Here is a 25,767-nt window from a genome sequence, read left to right on the forward strand (position 1 = left end):
AGAGGAGTGAAGGAAATCTGGGGTAAGGAAAGAAAAGGTTGGGTGGATTTTAAAGGAAGCTGAGATTTTAGCTGTCAAGGCCAGTAGAGGTTGTGTTGTTTCTCAGTTCCCAGCATGAGTGATGACACTTGAGTGTTTTAAATGATGTAACCAGCAGCGCGGTCCTCCCACTCTCTGAGCGGCTCCTCTGCTCTGCAGGTGTAACTACGGATGGGACGGCCCGTTGTGTGACCGGTGCTTGCCGTACCCCGGCTGTGTGCACGGTACCTGCAGCGAGCCCTGGCAGTGCACGTGTGAGAAGAACTGGGGAGGACTGCTGTGTGATAAAGGTCGGACACTAAATAGAAACTATTTGAACTCTCTCACTTCCACAACAAGAGAAATGCTATTTAAAATGTATTTTCTTGCATTTTTTTTAATTATGAAGAGGAAAAAGATTTATAACATGTGAGATGATACAAACATCAATAATAAGATGGTAATATTGATGCTCATCTTTTTTACTTCAACGTCTTTTTCTATCTGCTAAATTTCACCCGTGTTCAGATACATCCATACATAGAGAGCCAAATGGGGTCCCGTCATTGAAACAATGATGACAGAAATGTGGGATGGTGTCGGTTTTGCCCTTATTATGGGCTGGTGTTGTGCTGAAAAATCCTCCCCTACCTGGGAAGCAGCGAGATGTGTAGAAAACGACTTGTTTGGTGGGAGAGAAGAGCATTTATATCAATGCTAAATGGAATATTTTAAAAATTAAAACTAATTAGAACTTTTTTCTGCAGTTATTTGACAAATGAGCAGTTTGAACGTTTTGTGGCTGATATGTTGGTTTGACAATCCTGGCTGACTCTAACTGCTGATCAGATCTGAACTACTGTGGGACCAACCGGCCCTGTAAGAACGGAGGAACCTGCATGAACACGGAGCCAGACGAATACAACTGCGCTTGTCCAGACGGCTACTCGGGCAAGAACTGTGAGATTGGTGAGTTTTTTCATCAAACACCTGAAAACTGTGTTTCGCTGCACTTTTAGTCCAGAATTGGTCTGATGTGCTTCTTGTAGCGGAGCACGCCTGCCTGTCCAACCCTTGTGCCAATGGAGGGACATGCCACGAAGTCCCCTCTGGGTTTGAGTGTCACTGTCCTGCTGGCTGGTCTGGGCCTACCTGTGCTAAAGGTGAGAGGTTAGATCAATCAAACGATAGACTGTTAGGCTGGATTCACTCAGCTGGTGTCTGACATCTAATCACATCAGAGCAGCGTGTCGGTAAACAGAGACTCACCAACCAGACAGACAGATTTAACCAGGCAATTGTGATCATTTATATTCCAGACACGGATGAATGTGCGTCCAGCCCCTGTGCTCAGGGGGGGACCTGCATGGACATGGAGAATGGCTTTGAATGTATCTGTCCTCCACAGTGGACAGGCAAGACCTGCCAGATCGGTACGTGTCTCTCTCTCTAGCTGGGGTCAGGGTCGGCAGCCTCACGCTGTAAAACTTCTTGCATGGTGGGTGTTCGGGGCGTGTTGCGTGTATGATGACTGTCATGTTAGCTAACCAACACGAGTTCATTTTACGTGTGTGTGCGTGTGTGTGTGTTTATACGCATGCTCAGCTGAGGCACTCGCAGGGTTTCATCTACAACTCGAGCCAGGTGACTTGAGTAAAGCTAAAAATAACCTCCAGCCTGGCAACTGCTAGCCTTGGGACCATATATACTTCACTGGGAGCGGGGAGGGGGGTTGGCTCCAGACAGGGCTAACAGCGGAGTGAGTGCACTATGGTGAGGCAACGCCTCAGCTCAGTAGACCCTCACCCCCCTTTCACTTCCTAACCTGTGATCGAGTGCAGCAGAGAAAACAAAGACCAGCCGCTTTCCTGTTTAGTGTTCCCCGAGTCAGTGGGCAGGGAGGTACCTGGGGGGGGGGGGGGGCTCTGGGTGTTTCATTTCAGTAGGCCAACAGGTGCTGCTCACCTCCTGGGAGTAGTATTAATGCACTGTGTTGGTTATAGTGGGTGCGTTGGAACAGCAAGCACCGCCTCTGAAACTGACCACTCGGAATGCCACAGGTTGGCCTTCAGGGAATTCCATAGAGACATGAACTCAGAGGGGTGGGGGTCGGGATCCAGTGTCACGGAAAGCTGCTGCAAAGGTTCCGATAATTTTACAAGTCTGACAACTTCCATCGCTGTGTCGCTCTGTAGGAGACCTGATCTAATTCAGTCCCTCTAATGAGTCGTGTCATCTAGGGAACACTGTTGGAGTCAGTCTACAATAAGTTTAAACCCTTGTGTTTACTGGGCTTGTCTGCTGGGTGATGGGCTTCTCACCCTCTTGTCCTGTCTCTGTCTTTGGTCTCCACTTTGCAGACGTTAATGAGTGTGCGGGGAAGCCTTGCCTCAATGCTTACTCTTGCAAAAACTTAATTGGTGGATATCACTGTGCCTGCTTTCGTGGATGGGTGGGCCAGAACTGTGACATCAGTTAGTATCAGCTCAAACATCGGTAGTCTTATCCTCCTCCTGCCTGCCTGACACCCAGCCCCTTCACTCACAACTGTGACGGCTTTTTCTCTCATGGAAATAAGTAAAACGTGTTTCCTGTTCACATTTTAGGCCAAGTGAGGAGAGCAGGGGCAGCGAAATCAGAACATTTCACCTCAAATTATTCCTGATCTAAAGAAAAAAGTGAAAAAAGAATGTTGAAATAAAGAAAATCACTGAGCAGCAGATGCTGTTGTGCAGTGAAGGGTGCTGGACTTCTTTCTTCCATGCTTCCAATGACTGATTTGATCTAGATCTTGGTTTTGTGGCTAAAACTACTTATTTCCAAACTCTTGACCCCTCTTTCCCACTGAAATCTTCATCTTTATCAGGCACTCATGACTTTGCTTTGATCACTTCCTGTAGCATCTGCATGTCGCTGTATGGCTGAATCTGTTTGGTCAAAACCAGACACTAACCTTTCCTTTTCTCCTCAGACATGAACAGCTGCCATGGGCAATGCCAGAACAGGGGCATCTGCAAGGTGAGACCGAGTTTTTACCCCTGTAGTGAAAAATATGAAGCTTCCTAGTTGATTCGGACCCACAGAGTTTCCCCAAGCCCGACGTGATGTAGTCAAAAGTGTCGATCACTCGTTAATTTTACTTTTTTTAATAAATCAGCTATGGTCTCTAGTGAATGTCTTGGGATTTGTCTTCTGTGGATGAAAATCACTCCCGCGCTTAGTTAGTCGGAGGAGAGAGGGGTTGAAAACCTTCACTGAGAAAACATTTTTTACTTATTATTGAAAATGAACTATGCTGAGTGAACTACGCTGAGTGAACTATGCTGAGTGAACTACGCTGAGTGAACTGAATGAACGTGGACATTTCCTGCATTAGCTTCTGATAGAAAATAGATGATGGGATTTGAAAAGCCTGACAGATCTACATCGAGCTCTTGGCTCACAACAGGAAAGGCTGTTGTTGGGTTAGCATCCAGGAAATGGCAGAACACTTCTCGGCTAGTACAGCTAACCATTAGCATTAGTAACTCCACTACAGCCTTGTGGGGGGTACTCTGGGAGTATGGGGTACCAGGCCCTCTGATCCGGGCTGTTAGGTCCCTGTATGACCGGCATCAGAGCTTGGTCTGCATTGCCGGCAGAAAGTCGGGCTCGTTCCCAGTGAGAGTTGGACTCCGCCAAGGCTGCCCTTTGTCACCGATTCTGTTCATAACCTTTATGGACAGGATTTCTAGGTGCAGCCAAGGTGTGGAGGGCATCCGTTTTGGTGGCCTGAGGATCGGATCTCTGCTTTTTGCAGATGATGTGGTCCTGTTGGCTTCATCAGAACGTGATCTTCAGCTTTCGCTGGAGCGGTTCACAGCCGAGTGTGAAGCAGCTGGGATGAGAATCAGCTCCTCTAAATCCGAGACCATGGTCTTGATTCAGAAAAGGGTAGAATTCCTTCTCCGGGTCAGGGATGAGGTCCTGCCCCAAGTGGAGGAGTTTAAGTATCTCGGGGTCTTGTTCACGAGTGAGGGAAAACTGGAGCGTGAGATCGATAGGCGGATTGGTGCTGCATCTGCAGTGATGCCGGCGTTGTACCGGCCTGTCGTGGTGAAGAGAGAGCTGAGTCAGAAGGCGAAGCTCTCGATTTACCGGTCGATCTACGTTCCTACCCTCACCTATGGTCATGAGCTTTGGGTAGTGACTGAAAGAACGAGATCGCGGATACAAGCGGCCGAAATGAGTTTTCTCCGCAGAGTGGCTGGGCTCTCCATTAGAGATGGGGTGAGAAGCTCGGTCATCCGGGAGGGGCTCAGAGTAGACCCGCTGCTCCTCCACATCAAGAGGAGCCAGTTGAGGTGGCTCAGGCATCTGGTCAGGATGCCTCCTGGACGCCTCCCTGGTGAGGTTTTCCGGGCACGTCCAACCGGGAGGAGACCTAAAGGTAGACCCAGGACACGGTGGAGGGACTATGTCTCTCACCTGACCAGGGAATGCCTTGGGATTCCCCCAGAGGAGCTGGCCCAAGTGGCTGGGGAGAGGGGCTACTGCCCCTGCGACCCGACTCCGGATAAGCGGATGAAAATGGATGGATGGATGGAACTCCACTACAGCAGAACTCCGTTTGGCGTGTGTTATTTGTGGAGATAAAACATCAATGTTGCAAAGCAAACTATCAGTGGTAGTCATCTCGTCTCGTCTCGTCTTCCTCCGCTTATCCGGGTCCGGGTCGCGGGGGCAGCATCCCAACTAGGGAGCTCCAGGCCGTCCTCTCCCCGGCCTTGTCCACCAGCTCCTCCGGCAGGACCCCAAGGCGTTCCCAGACCAGATTGGAGATGTAACCTCTCCAACGTGTCCTGGGTCGACCCGGGGGCCTTCTGCCGGCAGGACATGCCCGAAACACCTCCCCGGGGAGGCGTCCAGAAGGCATCCTGACCAGATGCCCAAACCACCTCAACTGGCTCCTTTCGATCCGGAGGAGCAGCGGTTCTACTCCGAGTCCCTCCCGAATGTCCGAGCTCCTCACCCTATCTCTAAGGCTGAGCCCGGCCACCCTACGGAGGAAACTCATTTCGGCCGCTTGTATCCGCGATCTTGTTCTTTCGGTCATTACCCAAAGCTCATGACCATAGGTGAGGATTGGGACGTAGATCGACCGGTAAATCGAGAGCCTGGCTTTCTGGCTCAGCTCCCTCTTCCCCACGACAGATCGGCTCAGCGTCCGCATCACTGCAGACGCCGAACCAATCCGCCTGTCGATCTCCCGATCCCTCCTACCCTCACTCGTGAACAAGACCCCGAGATACTTAAACTCCTCCACTTGAGGTAGGACCTCTCCCCCGACCCGGAGGTGGCAAGCCACCCTTTTCCGGTCGAGTGGTAGTCATGTTGGTGAAATCCTCCAGCTGAATTCTCCGTGCTCAAACAGGCGCACCGGAGCTGTTTTTCCCCAGGCCATGACTGACAAGGCATTCAGTCTTACTGGAGACCACGGCAAATGCATTAAATTATGAGTAAAGGGCCTCTTTAATAAACATCTAGCCTCCAATTGGCTTCCAGCAACTCTTCTTTTGCTCCTTTTTCTCGGGTAAACAAAATGCAACGTTGATGTTTCAACTCCCAAAACAACATAAGCCTGAAGGAGTTCTTTCATGTTGTGGGGGTGCTAATGCTAACCGTTAGCTTCTAGCCGAGACACGCTCTGATCTTTGATGGACACAAAATCAACTCAGCATTCCATGGCCGCAAGCCAAGGTGGGCGGGGCCACGATTGCTTATTTTCCCCGTGACTTAGAAACGGGCTTTTTTCTGACCTTTTTCTGTTCTGCGGCTGATGTGGGTGATAAGGGTTGAAGACCATTTGTGATACTCTGTCAGCGATTATATTTCAAAAATAAATAAATGTTTCTCAGAGAATGACCAATAGTTCATCTGTACCTCACTTAGCTTGCTTTATGTGCCTTACTCTTTGAATCCATTGTTGCTTCATCAGATAGAATCAAACATTTTTGGTTGTTTTTGGAACCAGAACATGGCGAGAGGCTACCAGTGTGTGTGCCAGCCAGGCTTCGTGGGTCGACACTGCGAGGTTCAGAGGAACCGCTGCTCCAGCAGCCCGTGTAAGAACGGCGGCCGCTGCAGCGTCCTGCTGGACGGGTTCATGTGTGAATGTCCACAGGGCTTCACGGGGACCACATGTGAGGTGAGTTCCACGTCCAGCCTGAAAACACCAGTTTTGAAACGACATCTAGTCTGTTTTGCTGATAATCGGAATGTGGCCCAATCTTTGCTTTGTGAAGGTGCAGAATGACCCTTGTAGCCCAAACCCCTGTCAGAACAAGGCCCAGTGCCACACCTTGATGGGGGACTTCTACTGCAGCTGCCCAGATGCTTATGTGGGGAAAACATGCTCAGAGCTCAAGGACCACTGCAAAACCAACCAGTGTCAGGGTAGGGCCCTCATTTCTCGAAACCTTCAGTGGAAACTGGTATAAAAAAAAAGGTCTAACTGTGCTCGCCTTTGTTTTTTACCCAAAGTTATTGACAGTTGCACGGTTGCCGTGGCGACCAATGACACCCAGCAGCAGGTGTGGCACATCCTGTCCAACATCTGTGGACCCCACGGACGCTGCATCAGCCTGCCTGCTGGGAACTTCAGCTGCTCGTGTGATCTGGGATTCACTGGCACCTACTGCCATGAGAGTGAGCCATCATTAACTTGACACTCACACACACTCTACTATATTTATCACGACTTACCGACACTGGGAAGCACAGGTCTTATGGTAATTCAGGTTCAGGTTACATTAATCATCACTCGTCTCAAGTTTGGTTTGGAGCAGAGGGAAGAAACACAAGAAGGAACTCCAGAGGAAAACATGGAAACTTCAGAATGATAAGAAGATGTTAAAATAAAAGCCAATCAGTGGACATGTCTCCTTTAACAGGCACACAACAGACATGTTTCTCTCCTTTGCATGTAAAACACACTCAAATGGAGGGATCACCAAACCTTTCCTTCATACAGTTGTTGGATTCAATGTGTTTTGACTCGTTTTCATAACTTCCTCGAGTTTAAAATCCCTCCTTTCTGCCTGCAGACGTGAACGATTGTGCATCTTCCCCGTGTAAAAACGGAGGTACATGCATTGATGGGATCAACTCCTTCGAGTGTGTCTGCCCAGACGGCTGGGAGGGAACCATATGTGAGGCTGGTGAGTGTGTGTGTGTGTGTGTGTGGGTGGGTGTTCTTTAGAGAGGCAGATCGGGGTCCATGTGAGCAAGAACAAAGCTTTCCAAGCTGTGAGAAGGAGACGTGCTAGCAAAGTGAGCCCAGCTTACATTTTATTTTCTCTAACTGGGGTTCAAATACAAGCCACCCTTGTTAGGAAAACGGGATTTTCTACAATTTTAATCTATGTTTCTGTGGAAGTGGTTAAAAAACAAATGCCTAACTTTAAGGTAGCTTCTTGAATGGCCTCCGGTTCAATAGGAAATAGCTCTGTAAGATGTAAATTCAATGTATTTCATCTGAGACATCAGAGAAATACCAAGAAGTGAAATAGTAAATATTGATGAATATTTTAAAAAATGCCTAAAAATTCCTTTAATACAAGAGGAAAATCATTAAAGCGCAGGTCCTCAGAGAAACCATTTTTATTTATTGTTTTAGAAAATAATCGGCCACGTGAGTTTAAAGGGAGACGAGGCACTTTTGCTTGCTTTTAGCACCGCTATAGTGTCTGTTTGTAGAAGTGAAACCAAAACCTCTCCTCGCTGTGCATTCGTCTTTTAACACCTTCATCAGCTGAAACGTCTCCCAGAGGTCCTAACTGTCTGGAGCAGTCATTCATCACTACATTAAGCAGATCAGCTGCATCCGTGATCTAAAACACGCAGGAAACATGCTGAAGCCAGACAGCAGCATCAGGTAGGTCAGCTCAGCCCCAGTCCCAATAGAGCTCCGGACGTCACGTGACTCTCAGAGAGCAGGCGCCATGTTGGCAGGCAACAAATGTTAACAGAATGAACGGGATCGGCTTGGATTGTACTTCGTCGGAGTTTACTTCACACTTTAAAACCGAAGAAATCGTTTTATAAAGTCAGAAATTAAATAGACTAAACATCTACGACCCTTACCGTGCCCCTGGGATACTTTTTAAAAACGCCAGAAGCTGTTGGACCTGGCCAGGGAACACCTTGGGATTCCCCCGGAGGAGCTGGCCCAAGTGGCTGGGGAGAGGGAAGTCTGGGCCTCTCGCCTTAGGCTACTGCCCCCGCAACACGACTCCAGATAAGTGGGTGAAAATGGATGGATGGACAAATAACATAGATTTACATGTAAGTAGTTTAACTAGAGTGCTGTGCTGTTTTAATGTATAAACTGAACACCAAGAGAAATCACTAGTCTGATTCTTTTCCGTGAATAAAATAAATATGTCAGGCAGGAGCGTCTCAGGATCTGTCTGAGATCTGTCTCGGTGAGACAGATAATAGCAATCCAAAGTGCTTTTTATCTTGACAATTGATCAACCATTGCGTAAAAATGAAATACAGCTTAGCCGGTTAATTGCTGTGATCATAAAACACGTAAACGGCAGCACGCAGAACTCACGAGGCAACGTTTTACGTGACTTTTACTTGTTGCTGTGAGTAATAAGACAGAAAAAGCCACGCCAAAATAAGTTTAGGAAGCCCACTAAGAATCATAATAAGAGCATTTAAAATAAATACCATACACAGTTGAGGAAACGTTGGTTTAAGTACCTGATATGAAGCGGTCGCTGCATAAGCGAAAACCTTTACTCTCGGGATCCCACAGTTTCATTTTAGCGAGGTCACTAGCGCGTTTTATTACAATGATCCAACGTTTGCGGCGCTCCGGATCTTGGGGAATCCTGTAGATGGCTCATTCCTTATGTCGTCCGCGTCTGTTCTGCATCCTGGGGCACAACAGGAATCTACCATATTTCCTGTTTGATTGAGTTTTCTGACAACAGCAAATAGTGCAGCTGCGGGCTTCTGCCTGCCAATATGGCGCTGTTTCAATTTGAACTGTTGCATGCTGGGAGAAGTGACGTCAACTCCCAGAGCTTCTATGGACCAGACTGGCAACTGTGAAGCTACAAATGGAATATTCTGGCCACAGGGGGCGATAGGGGCGGAGTGGCCTTTCATTAACCCTTCAGAGGGTCATTTTAGCTCATAACTGGCTCAAGAAAATGATTTAAAAACATGAAAAAGTTGCTAAGTAGGCCTTTTTCATGCAGGCTGAACATGAAAACAGTCTCCTACACCTTTCTCCTCCATTAGCTTCTGATAAGAAAATAGATGGTGAAACTCTAGGATTAGAAATCCTGACAGATCTACGTGTGGACTCACCCATCTTGACTCACGACGGGGAAGGCTGTGGTTGGTTTAGAGTCCAGGAAACAGCAGAGAACGCCTCAGCTAGGAGAAGCTAACTGTTAGCATTAGCATCTCCACCACACAGCACATCTCCTCCAGACTTGTGCTACTGGTGGAGATAAAGCATCAACGATGCAGAGCAGAGTCAGAGGTAAAGCCATGTTGCTGTTAGCCAATCAGAGGAGAGATTTTTGCATATCATGAATAATAACGAGTAGGACTACAAATCCAGCTGTTTTCTGTTCTGTTTCTGTTTGGCGTTTTAGGCTGGTATGTATCATCATATCAAAGATATTTTACTATTTTCATTGTGTGGGTCAGAAGCTGAGACGCGGGGAACCCCTGTTCTAAGTATAAAGTTAAAGACAATGTTTAATCTTCATTTATTCTACAGCGATCCCACAACCTTCGCCCAGAACATGAACTCTTGTGTTAAAATGTTGAAAACACAATTTCTCAGAAAAGTGTCTTTTAAGACGTTATCGCTGCTTTTCTTCGACTAGCACAGAACAGCAAAATAAGAAAAGAACAAATGCTTTTAAATGCTAATTTACCGACTCTAAGCTAATGTTGGGCTATCCAGTTTTGTGGTGAATCTAGATTTTCTCAGTGCTGACCTCCTTCTCTGCTTTTAAATGCTAATCCGGATTGTGAGTTTTGGTCTTTCTGACTCGAACATCTGGGTTGTAGATGTGAACGAGTGCAGCGGGACCCCGTGTCAGAACGCAGGTCTGTGCATCGACCTGGTCAACGACTTCTACTGCAGCTGTGTCGATGGCTGGAAAGGGAAGACCTGCCACTTACGTGAGTTCAGACCTGCAGTCAGCCTCTTTTCTGTGAACATTTCAAACGGTGCCAAGCATCAAAAGTGTCCATCTGCTCTCATATTCTACCCGCTCTGACAAGTCCAACACATTCTCACACCCAAAGCGTCTAAATATGACGCGTGTGACCGAGCCTCAATATATGACGATTCCAGATGCCCCAGCGCATCAGGGAGGACATTCAGGGACACGCAGCGACACGTGGCACCGCTGGCGTCCGTATGTGACCCGCAGTCCAACGGCCATTATTACACGATCTAACCTTCCCCTCACCCCAGTCCTAACCTTAACTCAGTAACTCAGTTGAGTTAAGGTTAGAATGGGGGTGAGGGGACGGTTAAGTAGGCCTCAAATGGCTCTAATGTCCGTCTCACCGCGGCCGTCGGACACCGACGCTCTGGGGCGATGCGTCCTCTCCTGGCGCGCAGGGGCATCCCGAATCGTCACATATTGAGGCTCGGTCACACGCGTCATGTTTGATGCTTTGGGTGTGAGAATGTGTTGCCAAGTCAGGTCTGATTTCTGAACCACTTCTACTCGAACTCATTCTGAGGAACAAGAGCCAAACAGACCCGTTGTGTTCCTCTGATGTCATCGTTGCTGCAGACATCTCAGTCTTTTACTGTCGCTGCTGTCCAGGTGAGAGCCAGTGTGACTCCATTACCTGCAGGAACGGGGGGACATGTTTTGACCACAGCGACTCATTCCTGTGCAGCTGCTCCTCGGGGTGGGGTGGAAGCACCTGTAACTCAGGTGAGACACATGTTAAGACAGCACAGCACAAAGGGCCAACACCAGACTGTATTTGAACCCGTCTGGGTTTGTCACCAGCCAAAAACAGTTCCTGCGACTCGGGTCCTTGCGAGAATGGAGGAACGTGCATCAACGGGGGCGACACTTTCACCTGCATCTGCAAGGACGGCTGGGAGGGGCCCACTTGTACAGAAAGTACGTCACCTTTAGATGCCCTTGTTTGTTTTTATTCAGAAATCACCTAGAGCTAACTATAAAAGGGTTTCATTAAATCAGGAGTAAATGTTTTCTTTTTGCTCTCCTTCCCTGCAGATGTTAATGACTGCAATCCACATCCCTGGTAAGGAAGATTAAACCATGAATGTGACATTTGTCGAAATTTAAAGATCTTTGTCTTTTTCTTGAAGATATTACAAAGTTCAGAAGTGATCAGGAGTAAAACGGCTTAAAAAACATTTGTCTGTATGGAGTAACGTAGAAGCTCGCGTTTCTACCTACTCTTTAGGTTTTTCTTTCACATTTTAAAGTATTTTGCTGCTGGGATTAAAGTGCCTTCTGAAGCGTTAGGAGATTCTGTCCATTACAAAAGCCCCCCCCCCCCCCCCCCCCCCCCCCCCCCAAATGACTGACCGGCGGATTAGTGGTGGTTGAGGTTTGGAGAAGAGAGTGTGTAAGAGGAGAGAGACAGAATAGCCTCCAATGCTAGCTGGGGGCACTGAAGGTGGTCCGTTGGTGGTGGGGTGGCAGATCTGGGATCAGCTAGAGCTTCACTCTGCTGCCACTCAGGAGGGGAGAGAGAATGGCGAGTTTCTGAGTTGTCTCCCTCTGGTTGCAGCTACAACGGCGGCGTCTGTGTGGACGGAGTCAACTGGTTCCGCTGCGAGTGTGCGCCTGGATTCGCTGGACCGGACTGCCGCATCAGTGAGTCTCTGGGAACCAAAGGGGGCTTGTGGTCAGGGTCAAGTGGGCGGGGGTCAGGGGTGAAAGGTCGTGGCAGGGGAGTGTGAGCCGATTGTTTCAGGGCGACAGATTAGGAAGTGTTTTAGGAAGCTCTCCCCTTCAGAGCTGGGCTCGGCGGCAGAACGGGCCTCAGAACTAGAACTCGTTTGAAAAAGTAGACTTTCAGTCAGGATTTTTAACTAATCATCATATCAGCTTTTTCATAAAAGGATCAGCACAGGAATCCGTTGAGTTGCCCCAAGTTGTTCAGTTGTTACTTCATCAACATCAGAAGTGAATACGTGTCTTTACCCAACTAAAATGTCTACTTCTGCCTCGTGTTTGTCGCTTCAGATATAGACGAGTGTCAGACGTCTCCTTGTGCTGAAGGGTCCACCTGCGTCGATGAGATTAACAGTTACCGCTGCGTTTGTCCTCCAGGACACGCTGGACGTCTCTGTCAGGAGTGTAAGTGAAATAAAAATCATCACGTAGAGATGACTCCATTCCAAATGTCCCGGTTGCCACTTTAACGTAGAAATGGAAGCAAACCGCAGCAGAGAACAGCTGCTTGATTAGCAGCAAAGAGCCAGATGCCGTTCTTCTGGCGATGGCAGTGAATTTGGACCTGGGTTTGTATTGCAGTGTGAGGGGTGTCTACGGAAGTAAGTCTTACATCTTTGCTAATGTCCAAACAGCTACTTCCTGCTTTAGCTTGGAGCATACCGTGACTCTGAGTGGACTTCTGATGTAATGTGACCAACGGAGGCAGTTCAGAGGCTAGGGGACCAAAAATCTGGTTTAGTGGCAGACGACTTAACATGGGCTTCTTTTTCATCATGAGGTCGCCAACCTTTTTAAATCTTTACAGCCGTGGGATGTGGGATATTCCTCCTTCCTGTTTGTGATGAATTGCATTTTCTTCCACTCCAGTCATCGGACTTGGGAAGTCCTGTCACCACACTGGCCTCCAGTATCCCCACGGTAGCCGGTGGGAGGAGGACTGTAACACCTGCCAGTGTTCCAACGGGGACGTTCGCTGCTCTAAGGTTTCCGACTTTACATTTTAGACCATTTGAACTAAACGGTTCAGATCTCTGTGCCAGAGAGGATTACCTAATCCAACAACCTCATGCTGTCCTCTCTTAGGTGAGGTGTGGTCGTCAGCCCTGCCTCCTCCCAAAGACTCTCCCAGCTGCCAACTCCAACCACCAGTCCTGTTCCGGAGGTCAGGAGTGTGTGGAGCATCCGTTCCTCACCTGCTTCTCACAGCCATGTCATCAGTGGGGGGTGTGCTCCACACCCGACCCTCCCACTCCTCTGCACACCCAGTGTGAGCCTAATAGTGATTACCTAGACAACAGCTGTGCCCACATCACACTGGTCTTCCAGAAGGATAAAGTTCCACAGGTAAGGAGAAGGTTCTAAACACCAGAACTTCAGACACCTACGGTGCCTTGCATCGGTCCGTGTTTCGGCTGGTCACAAGCAGAACATCAGAGCAACGTTCTGTGATCCTGTTGGGCCATTAATGCAGACATTAATGTGTGTGTGTGTGTGTGTGTGTGTGTGTGTGTGTGTGTGTGGCAGGGCACCACTGTAGAGAACATCTGCTCAGAGCTGAGGTACCTGCCTGTGACTCGGACTCTGGCTGAGGAGCGAGCTCTGCTGATCCTCTGTGACCTGTCCTACTCAACTAGGGATGCTGTGGAGGTTGCCATGGTGATTACTAACTACACTTGCACACAAACATGAGTTTGGACTGTAATGTAGAGTTTTTACTACAAACTACATTTTTGGAGAAAGATCTGCAGGAGATGTGTCAAATGTTCATATGGAGAGTCTAATTCACCTTTGAGCTCAAACGTTTTGAGAGTGATCAAAGAAAATCGAAGCATTTGTGATTTTGTTTCTTTCCTCTTAGTTTGGAAAAAAGGCAAAGAACAAAACCGTTTTAGTAACATGTGGATGTTGTTCTGGTGAAGCATCTCCCTCCACATATTGATCCTTTTACTACCTGCTTTGTTTTCCTTCTCTCCCCATCGTGTCTTTTTGCCATAGTTACCTTCTGTTTTGCTCTCCTCTCTCTTTTGTCGTGCATCAGGTTGCCTCTCACCCAGACTTAAAGCAATTCTGTCGCTTTGGTGTTTTAAGCTTCTAATAGACGGGCTAAGCTCTTGAGTCTATGATGTTAGTGAGGCCGTTATGAGCAGCAGATGTAGGAAAAAGGAGTGGCGGGTCTGACATCCACCCAAATCCCATAACAACAAGGCTTTGATACAAAAACAGCTTGTAGTGGGTGCTTGTGGCAGCTAAGTGTCAGCGTCTACTTCTTAAATATGGCAGAAAAGAAAAAGATTTAGATTAGCAATTGTTTTGGAGGGAAGGCGGAGCAAAGAGGAGGTTCCAGGGCTCAGGTTGTGTACAAGGCGACAAATGAAGACACTTAGAGGAGATGGAAGTAATGTTTGATCTTAAAATATGAACTTCTGGACCACTGAAGCAGTTGTTGCTTCTGGCTCTGGTCCATGGACCCAAACATTCTGTTTTGGTGCAAACAGCCGTTAAGGAACTATGATGTCTTAGCTCCACCTCTGACCTGACCTGACCTATGACCTCATGTGCATCAAAAGTTTGGATTTTGATGGCTTTGTTTTTAGGACCAGAAAGTGATGAGACCATTTTTGGTTCTTTTTAAAACTGTAGCGTCACGAAGGGCCTCTAATTTGTGACAAAGGTCACATTTTCCCATTAACACGCTACAAAACAAGGAAAGATTTTTCTTTACCTTGCTGACGGTTTTGTTTGCCGACTGCAAAACATCCTCAGAGCTGACGCTGATGGTGGCGTCACTTCCTACTCCGTTTATCCGCGGGCAGCAGAGGACGTTGTCGCCCTCTGCAGCCTGCTCTCCACTTACTTCACATATGACAACACAATATACAAACAACTGGAAGGCTTCGCCATGGGTAACCCGTTATCAGCCACCCTGTGTGAGTTTCTCATGGAAGACCTAGAGCAAAAAGCCATAGCCACCGCCCCCCCGAAACTGTAAAATAAAACTATGGAAACGTTACGTAGACGACATACTGGAAATCATACCAAAAGGACTAACAGAAACACTAACACAACACTTGAATAACATTGACGACACGGGCAACATAAAGTTCACTTACGAGTCAGAAACAGAAGGCAGCATAGCATTTATGGACATGAAAATAACCAGGCAGACCGACGGGACCCTAAACATAAACACATACAGGAAACCAACACACACAGACCAATATCTATTATGGACATCAGAACACCCCACCATACACAAAATGTCAGTAATCAGAACATTATATCACCGAGCAAACATAATAACAGAAGAGAGAGACCGTAAACAAGAGGACAAACACATACAACACGCTTTAAAGACCTGCGGGTACCCGACATGGGCAATAAACAAAGGAAAACAACAAACAACAACAGAAAGAAAAGAACAAGCAAAGCAAAGAACCAGAAACCCAGAAAGACAAGAACCAAAACCAGTGATAACCCTACCATACATCAGAGGCATAACGGAAAAAATAAGAGCAACAATGAAAAAATACAACATAAACACACCAACAAAGCCATACACAACAGTTAGAAACAGATTAGTACACCCAAAAGACAAGATACCAGCTGGACTTAAATGTGGAGTCATCTACGAAATCCCATGCAAACTCTGCAATAAAACATACATAGGAGAAACCGGACGCCAACTCAACACACGGACAATAGAACACAGAAAGGAGTGCGAGAAAGAGGCAAATCGAAAACACACAAGAGCAGCAAAAGAAGAAGCAGAAAGTACAATAAAAAAGTCAGCCGTAAGAGATCACCGCACAAGAGAAAACCATGTAATGGACTAGGACAGCACACGGATCATAAACACCGAACAACAGAAATACAAAAGATGGATAAAAGAAGCATTCGAGATAAGGAGACGTGGATGTGGGACCATGAACAGGGACGATGGAGTTTACTCGTTGGATCGTGCGTGGGACTGCATCATCGGAGAGGGGAGAGCGGGCAGCAGAGGGCGACAACGTCCTCTGCTGCCCGCGGATAAACGGAGTAGGAAGTGACGCCACCATCAGCATCAGCCTGAGGATGTTTTGCAGTCGGCAAACGAAACGTCAGCAAGGTAAAGAAAAACCTTTCCGTGTTTTAAAAAGAACCGAAAAGGGAATTAGAAACTAAACAGAAAGAACACACCAAAGAAGTGATGAAACCATTGTGGAAACGTGGTGTCCGTGGTGACAAGGCCCAAACATCCTTCAGTAGCCTAGACACGCCCTGTTCTACCCTGATGGTAGATTTTAAATGCCACTGAGGAAGACTGAAGACCAAAGCAGGCGTGTAATCCTTCACCTGTGTTCCAAGTCAAACCAAATTCCTGTTTTGGACAACCCCGGGGACCCTGCAGGCACACGTTTCCTGTCTGAGTCTTATTAATAATCATTCCCAGACTCCACATGAAGGTGTTGTAGGTCTTCGGCCCTCTGCTCCTGTGTGGTGATCCGTCAGTCATTCAGAGCGCCGTGGGGTCACGAGGATGTGAACAAGCTGCTGGTGTCCTCAGGAGAAGAAAGAAGCCCCCGTTTGTCCCCCAGTGAACAAGGAGCACAGCTGGCCTCTTCCCTATTGTGGGTCCTAATTGAACTACACAGCTAATCCCCCCCGCCTCACCCTCAGCACCTTATTAGACAATTAGCTCCACCTTCTGTGGTCTCAGTAGGGGAGTGGGGGTAGGATGAGAATGTCTTTTATTCTGACGAATGAATGTGGGTTTTCCTCTCGTTTCTGTTGTCTTGCTAAGTTTTGCCCGAGGCACCTCGTTTTCCGTCCCTCCTGCTCAGGCTCAAACTCATTCCACTCACAAGAAAGGGCGAGAAAACTAAACTCATATGAGGGGTTTGGTAAAAAAAATGTTAAAAAACAGAAAGAGTTTATTGGTGTCCTCCGTGTCTTTGTCTCTGTAGTCCTTTGAGATGGATGGACGACAGAAGGATGGCGAGTGTGAACGGATCCAGAAGGCTGCCAGTGCCGTTACTGATGCGCTGTCGAAACGCCACAACACCACCTTCCTTCTGGCTGTGCTGGAGGCCAAAGTGGAGATCCACGTGGAGTGCCCCCCTGTCGGTGAGTTAGGCCCTGTTAGCAACGCCAGGGACACAACAGACTGTAGCCCGGCCTACAATCAGTACCCCTCTAACTAGGGTTGGGCATCGTTTTATTTTGAACGATTCCAATTCCAATTCCTCATTTCGATTCCGGTTCCGATTCTTTCAAGACATGACCTGTTTACATGAGCCAGCTAACCACAGGTCCTACTGATAAAATAACCTTAACTTCAACATGAATTTTAATTCTATGAACAACAACATCACCTTCATTTAGACACAAACATGTTTTGGAGGAAAAAAGAAAAAGACTTGCAGCACAACCAGTGTGTTTGTTTCTGACCACAACCAAAGTCTGGAAGCAGCCTCTGGGATGAGAGGCTAAATGTCTCCAACATATCCAGAAACGTGCAGCTGTTTTCAGCTAAAACTCTCAGGATGATCATGTCCAGGATGACTGAGAACTACACCTCCATGCTGCTGCAGCGTTCAGTCAGAACAGGAAGTGAAACTTAAACGAAGCTGCTGTCAGTAACAATCTAACAGATTTAAACATTAAAATTCAACAGAAATAGTTCAGAAAGGAAATTAAAACGTTTATTATTATTATTATTATTATTATTATTATTATTATTAATTATTATTATTATTTATTATTTATTGTGGCAGAAGCTGCTGTGGTCCACCACAGAGCAGCTGCTCTAGCATGATGACTTTAAGTATTCTACAGGTTATTGTTTAGCCTTCTGACGCTCACACACACACACACACACACACACACACACACACACACACACACACACTCTATACGAGTGCAGGTCATTTATCAATCACATTGGTTTGTTGGGCCAATCACAGCGCTCTATCGGTTTGCAGACCTGCCAACCTTGTCAAAATTTTTGAATACCACTTGTGCGGCGCTGTTTGCAGACTTTTGCAACTCCATTGCTTTTCATGCTGTAATCTCCCCATTCACTGGATGTAAAAAAAATTTACACACACACACACGCGCGCACACACACACACAGTTTACCTTACCAGAACAGCAGCGAGCGGCGAACCGGAGGGAGAGAGGAGCAGCGGGCAGGATGAAGCAGGGAGGAGGGGGGCAGGGGTGTTACGCTATAGGTTAGGCCAGATAGCTTTTCAACGATGATTGGCTTAAACTTCTTCACCACGCCGCTGAGTCGTGTTGTCAGACATGAGTACCACACGTGCATATTTGCCACAGAACTCAACTCATGTATCCGCAGCTTTTTGCATAGTTTAGAGGGGTGAGTCATACCAGCGTAAATAAATGCCAAATTGCGTACTGGCTACACAAAATGCGTACAGGTTGGCAGGTCTGGGTTTGCTGGGCCAATCACAGCGCTCTTATCGGTTTGGTGAGTGGGATGGTGCAATGGAGTGAAACAACTAAGATGGGAATGCTCATTTGAAACAGCTTTGGCGTGAACTCACGACTCTTTAAACTTGGTTTTTTTTTTGAGTCGTAAGCAAATGAGGTACTTTAGTTCTTTATTTTAAAAAGGATGTCCTTGCATCTTCCACAACAGTGTATGGTGGACAACCATAGCATTAAGTACGTCACCACTATGGCATTAGATGATGTCCAATAACGTGCGAAGACACTTAGAAAGACAACCATAGATAGCTCCGTCTGTGGATTGTGGCCAGACTGTGTATTCACACATGTAGGGTGACTTGCCAGGCTGCAGGTGAAGGACATCCAGGAATCAGTTTATGATAAAAATTATTCCCACATAATGCCCCTCATCAGTTGGGACTTTGCTTTAGCTCAGCCTCTCTAGTCCAGATCTTACATGAAGTACTTATAGTAGAATCTCGATTTTACAGCATAATGTCACTATTTTGTCTTCTGGAAACGGTGTACTTTATTTTTCACAGAGAGTACCTCCAAACCAAGTACAAACACTTTTTAATGAATTGATTCCTTTTCTTGAGCTCAAACTCTTCCTTAAACTCTCTCCTGTAGGTTACCTGGTGCCTGTGCTCTGCGCCGTTTTCAGTGTTCTGTGGATCTTCTGCCTCGTTGTCTGTGTTTGGTGGACCCGTAAGAGGAAGAAAGAGCGTGAGAGAGCAGCGCTGTCTGAGGAAACCACGGTCAACAACCAGCTGGAGCCGCTGAGGAGCAATCCCACCAAGAACAACTGCAACAAAGACATTCGGTATGAATGCAAGAAGCTGATGGGCCCTGCTGACAGGATGTGTGACGGGGCCGATGACGAGGACGAACGTGATCGTGAGGGAGAGCGAGAGGATGATGAGGAGAGGGCGCTGGGCGTGGGGGATAAGTGTCCCCCTCAAAGGTGCGCCAGAGGGGAGGTGCAGGACAACGGGTGGATTAGTAAGGGCGGGAGGATCTGTACGACACGCAGCGGTCCGATGAAAGCACCACATCGGACAGCGTACAGCCCCAAAGACAACCGGTGTAAAAACCTGGTTGCTGCCAAGCTCAGCGAGGACATTAAAGACCACTATGTGTGAACAGGGACACCACTGACTGTTCAGCTCTTGAACGCACCACAAGTGAAGATTAACAATGCTTTAATTTTGTATTTTTGTTTGTCTATTTTATTTAAATATTCTTTTCTGTGGCATGGAGGCTTATTTTACCACTAAGCAAATAAAAAATACCTAAAAAAGTAAGCATGGGAAAAACATCACAGCTCCTGGATTTCAGGAGGTTTCTTATTTTTCACTGTGCTAAAAATCTGTGTTCCTTTGTTTCTTTTGTCTGTTTACAAGCACTGTGTTACACCATCCTAAAGAAGACTTTAGACTTTGGATTGAATCAAACCAACCTAGGCTGGCAGCTGTTCCAAACCTGTTTTCTGTCCTGCTTTTGCTCAAACCTGCAGGCGTTTCCATGTGAAGCCATGTCTTTTATCAGATTAGTAAAGTTGCTTCTGTCGTATCCATGTTGGCACAAAGAACCCTGCCGTGTTACGCCTGACGAGGAGATTTTATTTTCTTTACGTTTATAAATGTTTTTATTTAATTTCCATTTACGAATGCTGATCCTGTTCTCTTTTCGAGGTTTAACGACTCCATGCCTCCTGAGCATCGCGATGGTGGTCTTACAGTATTTCTCCTACCAAAGTGCCTTCAGCCACTAACGTTCTCCTTTTTTACTCCTGAAATGCATAAAGGGAAATAAGTTTTAATAACAAACTTCATATTGCAGTAAAGATTTGTTTTATCGTGATGTACAGTACATATGTAAATAAACAAATGACTGTGTATATTTGAGTTTAGTAAGTTAAGTGAGGCTTTGTATCATAGTTATTCTAAAGAATACGGTTGTTTTTGCTCTTTGTTTTAATGTCATTCCGTTTATTTGTGTTCGACGATCCGACATTCTGACTATTTTCTGATTTAGCCCCCACTCAGACCTGAATAACTAGTAACTATTTATTCTGACTGTCATGATTAGAAATGGTGTCTGTCAACGTGGAAGGATATTATTGTATTTCAACACGCCAAAAGAGATATTTGCTGTGATTGAGGTGATAATACCTTTTAGTTTTTTTATTTCCACCATAAAATCTTATTTTACCAAACTAGATGGTATTTCATCTTTCAGACTTTCACCCACTGGTTCCAGTATTTGCGCATAAACCCACCGAAATGACACAAACTGGTGAAAATGTCGTTGCTTTGATCTACTTGAGTTCAGAGTGGTTACAGTTCTTGTATTTGCCGCTGGTGTTAGCAGCTTTGGAGTAGGTTTGCAGCGACTGTCCCAAAGAATCACAGCAGCTGATATTTCTGCTAAAAACCTTGTTGCACTAAAGGAACTAAATTCAGATATTTTTTTAAGGAACTCCTGAAAGCTTTTTTGCTCATGTGTCTTACAGAAACCACTTTTCATTTCTGCTGCATAACTGTACGCAATCATCAGTGATGCACAACAGAAAAGTCTAAGGCCTAGTCCACACGTAGCCGTTTTTTTTAAACGAATATCTGCCCCTCCAAAAACTTGCATCCACACCACCTCGTTTAAAAAAAAAACTGTCCACACGTACCCGGATAAATACGTTGTTAAGGACATGCCAGACCTGTAGGCGGCAGTACTTCCCCCGTTCTTAACCTCGTCCTTCGTCTGTGGTCTTCCGCAAGGAGCAGTAATTCCGCTTGCAAAAACAAACAAGCAGAAAGTGCTTGGACAATTGATAAAGCGAGCGCAGCTCTGAGATCATCCATGCTGTCGGCTAGTGTAAACACAGGTCGCGCACGTGATGTCAGCATTTTTCTGTCGCGGAAAGTGACGTTGCGGACCTTAAAACTCCGGTTTTGTCCGTCCACACGCAGACACCCAAAACGGAGAAAACGCAGATCTTCACTTTGGCCGGAGTTTTTAAAAAGATCCGTTTTCGTGTGAAAAAACTCCGTTTTCGTGTGGATGTCAGGCCAAAACGTAGAAAAATATCTACGTTTTGGCAGATCCCCGGCTACGTGTGGACAGGGCCTCAGTAGAAAAGTTTGTCGTGCTTTTAAATCAGACCACTTTATGCAAAAGTGGTCTGCTACTTATGCGCACCACGCAGAATGGAAATGTTTTGCATGAGATCTTGATTGGTGCTTCTCTTCATATGAAACTATTGTGTTTTTTATATATATCTGGAGGTTTGAAACTGCAGACTGATGGAAAGGTCTTCTGAGTTTAGATTTCTGGACACCAGACAGCTTTAAAGAGATATGGCCTGAGCATTGGGTCTCAAACCGGGAACCCTGTATTCGATTCCTATTTTCATTTCACACACGTTGGTCACAGGGTCCAGACTAGCTCAAAGCATCGCTGTCAGGCTCTCGGTAGTCTCTTTGTACTTCAGTTACAAATGCACAGTTTTACAGTCTGTTGACGGTGGAGACGCCACACAGAGCAGCTGGGCGCTCGGCGGTCATCCACCTGCAGGAAGTGATCTTTAGCGAGCTCGTCTTTATAGAATGAAGAAATGGTGCCTGATTGCAACTAGAACCTGCCTGTTGTAATGAAATGTACTCTTCGTTTGTCCCCAGTTCTCTCCGAGTCGTTTCTAGTTTAATGAAGGGAACAAGTTTCATGCTGTTCATGGTGCCACTTTTGTGAATGCTCACAGTAGTAATGGGATAATTTGAGTCAACACTTTCCTTTCTGTTTCTGCAATTTAAGGAGAACCTAAACTGTTTTTTCATCAGTCTTTTTTTTTAGCTGTAAGAAGAACTGAATGTGCTGAACATTGTAATTATTTTGTACAAAATTTGGTTAAAATGTTGGTTTGTTAGTGGATTTTTTGTTCTTAGAACAATCATATAATTTATTAAAGTATTTTATATCAACTCTTTTAGGTGTGGTCATCATTCATGTCATCTGAAATGCGGGTGTCTGTTTAGGGACTCTTGTTGCAGTTAGAAAATGGGACTCGCCTCATCAAGATTTGTATTTGTAGATATTTGGACACCTCGCCTCTGATTGACTAACGGAAACACGACTCTGCCACTGACTCTGAACGTGAAATAAATCTCAGTGAATGCCTGGAAATTCCTCAGGAGAGTCTGAGAAAAAAAAATCTCACATTAGTTCAAACCAAACAAGAATCATCAAACGGAATAGCTGAGTTTGTTAGTGTAACTCTCTCTTGCAACGAATGCCCCAAATCTGAATTTAAAGGTCATATTTTGAATAGTTTAACAGTTTGAAGGGTTACTGTTAACGCTTTATTTTGAAGGGCGAGTTAAGCGGGCGGGAAAACAAGTTGTCGTTCCGGTTTGAGGCTGTCCCTATTGTTGGTTGGCTGTAAAAAAGTTACGGGTTGAATGCTAACTTAGCTGAAGCTAAATGAGGCTATGTTTCTTTTCATCAGAGAGCTAAGAGCTGTAAGGCGTGGCAGTATTAAATACCTCTAAGAGCAAACATTGAGTCAGAGACATTACGATACATTTGCAGCAGTCTGGTAGGAATGAATGCCTTGTAAGTCGTTCTCGGGGGGGGGGGGGGGGGGGGGGGGGGGGGGGGGGGGGAGCTCAGGTGCCCCTGTTTGAGGATGTAGAAGTAAGCAGAAAATAACAGAAGGCGACAGGATTCGGAGACTTATTTCCTTACATATAGACATCACTTCTCTGATTGGCTAACAGCAACACGACTCTACCACTGACTCTGTTTGCTCTGTAATGCTGATGTTTTATCTCCACAAATAACACAAGCCTGGAGGAGTTCTGCTGTGTGGTGGAGTCGCTAATGCTAATGGTCAGCTTCTAGTAGATGATGTTCTCTGCTGTTTCCTGGAAGCCAAACCAACAACAACTCTCCCTGTAGCAAGTCAAGATGGCTGAGTCCAAGCGACAGGTTGACGTAGATCTGTGAGGCTGTTCTAATCCAAGAGTTTCTATGTTCTATCAGACGCTAATACTGGAGATGGGTGTAGGAGACTATTTTTATGTTCCGCCGGATGTGTCTCCTCAGATTGAGCAGAGAAACTCTCACACCATTGGTGTTCTGTTGCAAAATGTGCAAGCAAGTAATGAATGGAGGACCCGGGTAAGTTTGATGAGACCAAAAACTGAATGGTCTGATAGTTGCTTTCGGTCCGAGTTGTTTTTAGAGAACCATTTCATTAGTTTCTTTAATTTTTTTTATCTCCACAATATATTCATTGCTATGTTAGAAAGTTGTTAAGAGGCATGAAAACAACGTTTGAAGCTAGCTTGTTCTGGAGATGTGCTTTTGCAGCTTTCAAGCTTGAAAGTATGAATGATTAGGGGCGTGTCCTTTTATTCACAGGCAGCAGGTGAGCTCTTTGTCCTCCTGGCTGTTCCAGAGAAGGCCTCACCTTAAAAGTGATACAGTCAAGAAGGCACAGGGTAGCAAAGTCACTCAACCATGGTTGTCTGGCTGTCAAACGCCGTTAGCTCGTAGCTACATTGACTCAGAATTTGTTTGGAATCAATCGTCTGCACCAACCCTCCCAGCCATGTTTAACTTCTGTGAAAAACAATTTTTATGGATTCTTTAAATGACTGTTCAAATAAATGTACTATTGAAATTGTAGGTTTTTCTTTATTATTTGACAAATGTGCTAAATCAGCAGAAGATTAAATAATTATTCCACTAGAGGAAGAAGTCTGTCCAAGTCTGGATACGAGACTTATAACAGTTCTACATCAGCTGGTAGCAGTTGGAACTATACACTATACACTATAATACAAAAAGAACATACCACACAAATACGTTCCAGTAAAAATATAGCCGGGTAAGTTTGGGGCCTCACCTTCACACAAACCAAAGGGTAGAACGACTGTGGAAGGGGTTTGCATTTAACCTGCAGATTAGAACGTATTTGCGGAGCGTGTGGTTGAGGAGCTGGCTTCTCCTTCCCAATTCTTCATTTCTGTTGCACAGCTATTCTGTCTCTTAAGGTAATCACACACTAGCATCAGCTCCACTCCGCCTGGACCGGGTGAGAGTGTTCTCCTTTAGGTAGCCTTGGATTTTCCCGCTCATAACCGGATTTGTTTTCAGCCCTCGTCCTGAGGTGGTCTGCCTGCAGCCAAGCAGGGCTGACACACCCACTGCTAACTGATTGGCCGGCTCAAAATGATCTTTAAGGGGAGTCTCTGATTGGCAGATAGAATCAAGCTGCAGGGGCTTCTCGCATGTGTGATTCATCATCATTGTGGAGTTGAGCCTCTGACGGAAGCCATTTTACTCTCTCTCACTGCTGTGAGGAGAAACACACACACACACTCACTCACTCACTCACACACACACACTCACTCTCACACACACACACACACACACACACACACACACACACACACACACACACACACACACACACACACACACACACACACACACACACACACACACACACACACGTGGAGTTGAGCAGAGTAGAGCCGATGCTAGTCCCTTATAGCCTAGTGAACTAGACCAAATTCTTGCTTTGCAAAGTTTGGTCAAGGCACGCTCCATTGGAACCTCAGCAGCTCCTACCAGGACTCTGGCTAGCCAATCACAACTCTCTAGAGGGGTTTCAAACACACAAAGAGCTGTGATTGGTCCATAATGGTGGGCCAATCATAGTGCTCTATCTGCTTAGTGAACAAATCACAGAGCTTTATCCACCTTGTGGGCCAATCAGGACTCTCTATGTGCCTGGTGGGTGGGATGATGCAACAGAGTGAAACAAGAGTATGTCACATTCATTGTCCAGTGGAATGCGGAGATCATTTGAAAGACAACGGTAGAACCCGCCCCACAACCGAGAGCCGTCAATGGAGCATGGCCAGACTAAATAATACATTTATTTAGTCTGGCTTGCCAGGCTAAGTCCCTTATCATAATAATCAGAAGACTCAGCTGTGTGATCCCTCCTGTCCTCCTTAACTTTGGGGTTAGGGCTAGGTTAAAGAGCAAGTTCACTGAGAAACCATTTTCAGTTATTATTTTTGAAAAAGATGGGTCACTCTGAATTTGTCATGCAAGCTGAACATAAAATAGTCTCCTACACCTATTTCCTGCATTAGCTTCTGACAGAAAACAGACGGTGAAACTCTGGGATTAGAAAAGCCTGACAGATCTACGTCAACCTGTCGCTTGGACTCAGCCATCTTGACTTGCTACAGGGAAGATTGTTGTTGGGTTAGCGTCCAGGAAACAGCAGAGAATGTCTTGGCTGGTA

At 46.1% G+C, this 25,767-nt stretch overlaps 1 protein-coding gene across 2 annotated transcripts in view; it reads left to right on the plus strand.

The window, feature by feature from the left end:
* The window catches only part of LOC107391631 (protein jagged-2), a 65,318-nt gene extending 45,498 nt beyond the window's left edge, over positions 1-19,820 (plus strand). The window contains exons 6-26 of one of the 2 annotated variants that reach the window (XM_070546926.1): positions 199-329; positions 868-987; positions 1,068-1,181; positions 1,338-1,451; positions 2,379-2,492; positions 2,990-3,036; positions 6,032-6,205; positions 6,303-6,453; positions 6,541-6,705; positions 7,104-7,217; positions 10,102-10,215; positions 10,875-10,988; positions 11,067-11,183; positions 11,301-11,328; positions 11,824-11,909; positions 12,282-12,395; positions 12,861-12,976; positions 13,077-13,337; positions 13,518-13,649; positions 16,940-17,099; positions 19,077-19,820. In XM_070546926.1, the coding sequence (XP_070403027.1) occupies positions 199-329; positions 868-987; positions 1,068-1,181; positions 1,338-1,451; positions 2,379-2,492; positions 2,990-3,036; positions 6,032-6,205; positions 6,303-6,453; positions 6,541-6,705; positions 7,104-7,217; positions 10,102-10,215; positions 10,875-10,988; positions 11,067-11,183; positions 11,301-11,328; positions 11,824-11,909; positions 12,282-12,395; positions 12,861-12,976; positions 13,077-13,337; positions 13,518-13,649; positions 16,940-17,099; positions 19,077-19,588 (2,998 nt within the window). In that variant the 3' untranslated portion in view covers positions 19,589-19,820. The remainder of the gene's footprint in view (positions 1-198; positions 330-867; positions 988-1,067; positions 1,182-1,337; positions 1,452-2,378; positions 2,493-2,989; positions 3,037-6,031; positions 6,206-6,302; positions 6,454-6,540; positions 6,706-7,103; positions 7,218-10,101; positions 10,216-10,874; positions 10,989-11,066; positions 11,184-11,300; positions 11,329-11,823; positions 11,910-12,281; positions 12,396-12,860; positions 12,977-13,076; positions 13,338-13,517; positions 13,650-16,939; positions 17,100-19,076) is intronic. The other variant, XM_070546927.1, reaches the window with a different exon arrangement.
* The last annotated feature ends 5,947 nt before the right edge of the window (positions 19,821-25,767 follow it).

Source organism: Nothobranchius furzeri, chromosome 18 (genome assembly GCF_043380555.1).
Source record: "Nothobranchius furzeri strain GRZ-AD chromosome 18, NfurGRZ-RIMD1, whole genome shotgun sequence".
NCBI classification, from domain to species: Eukaryota; Metazoa; Chordata; class Actinopteri; order Cyprinodontiformes; family Nothobranchiidae; genus Nothobranchius; species Nothobranchius furzeri.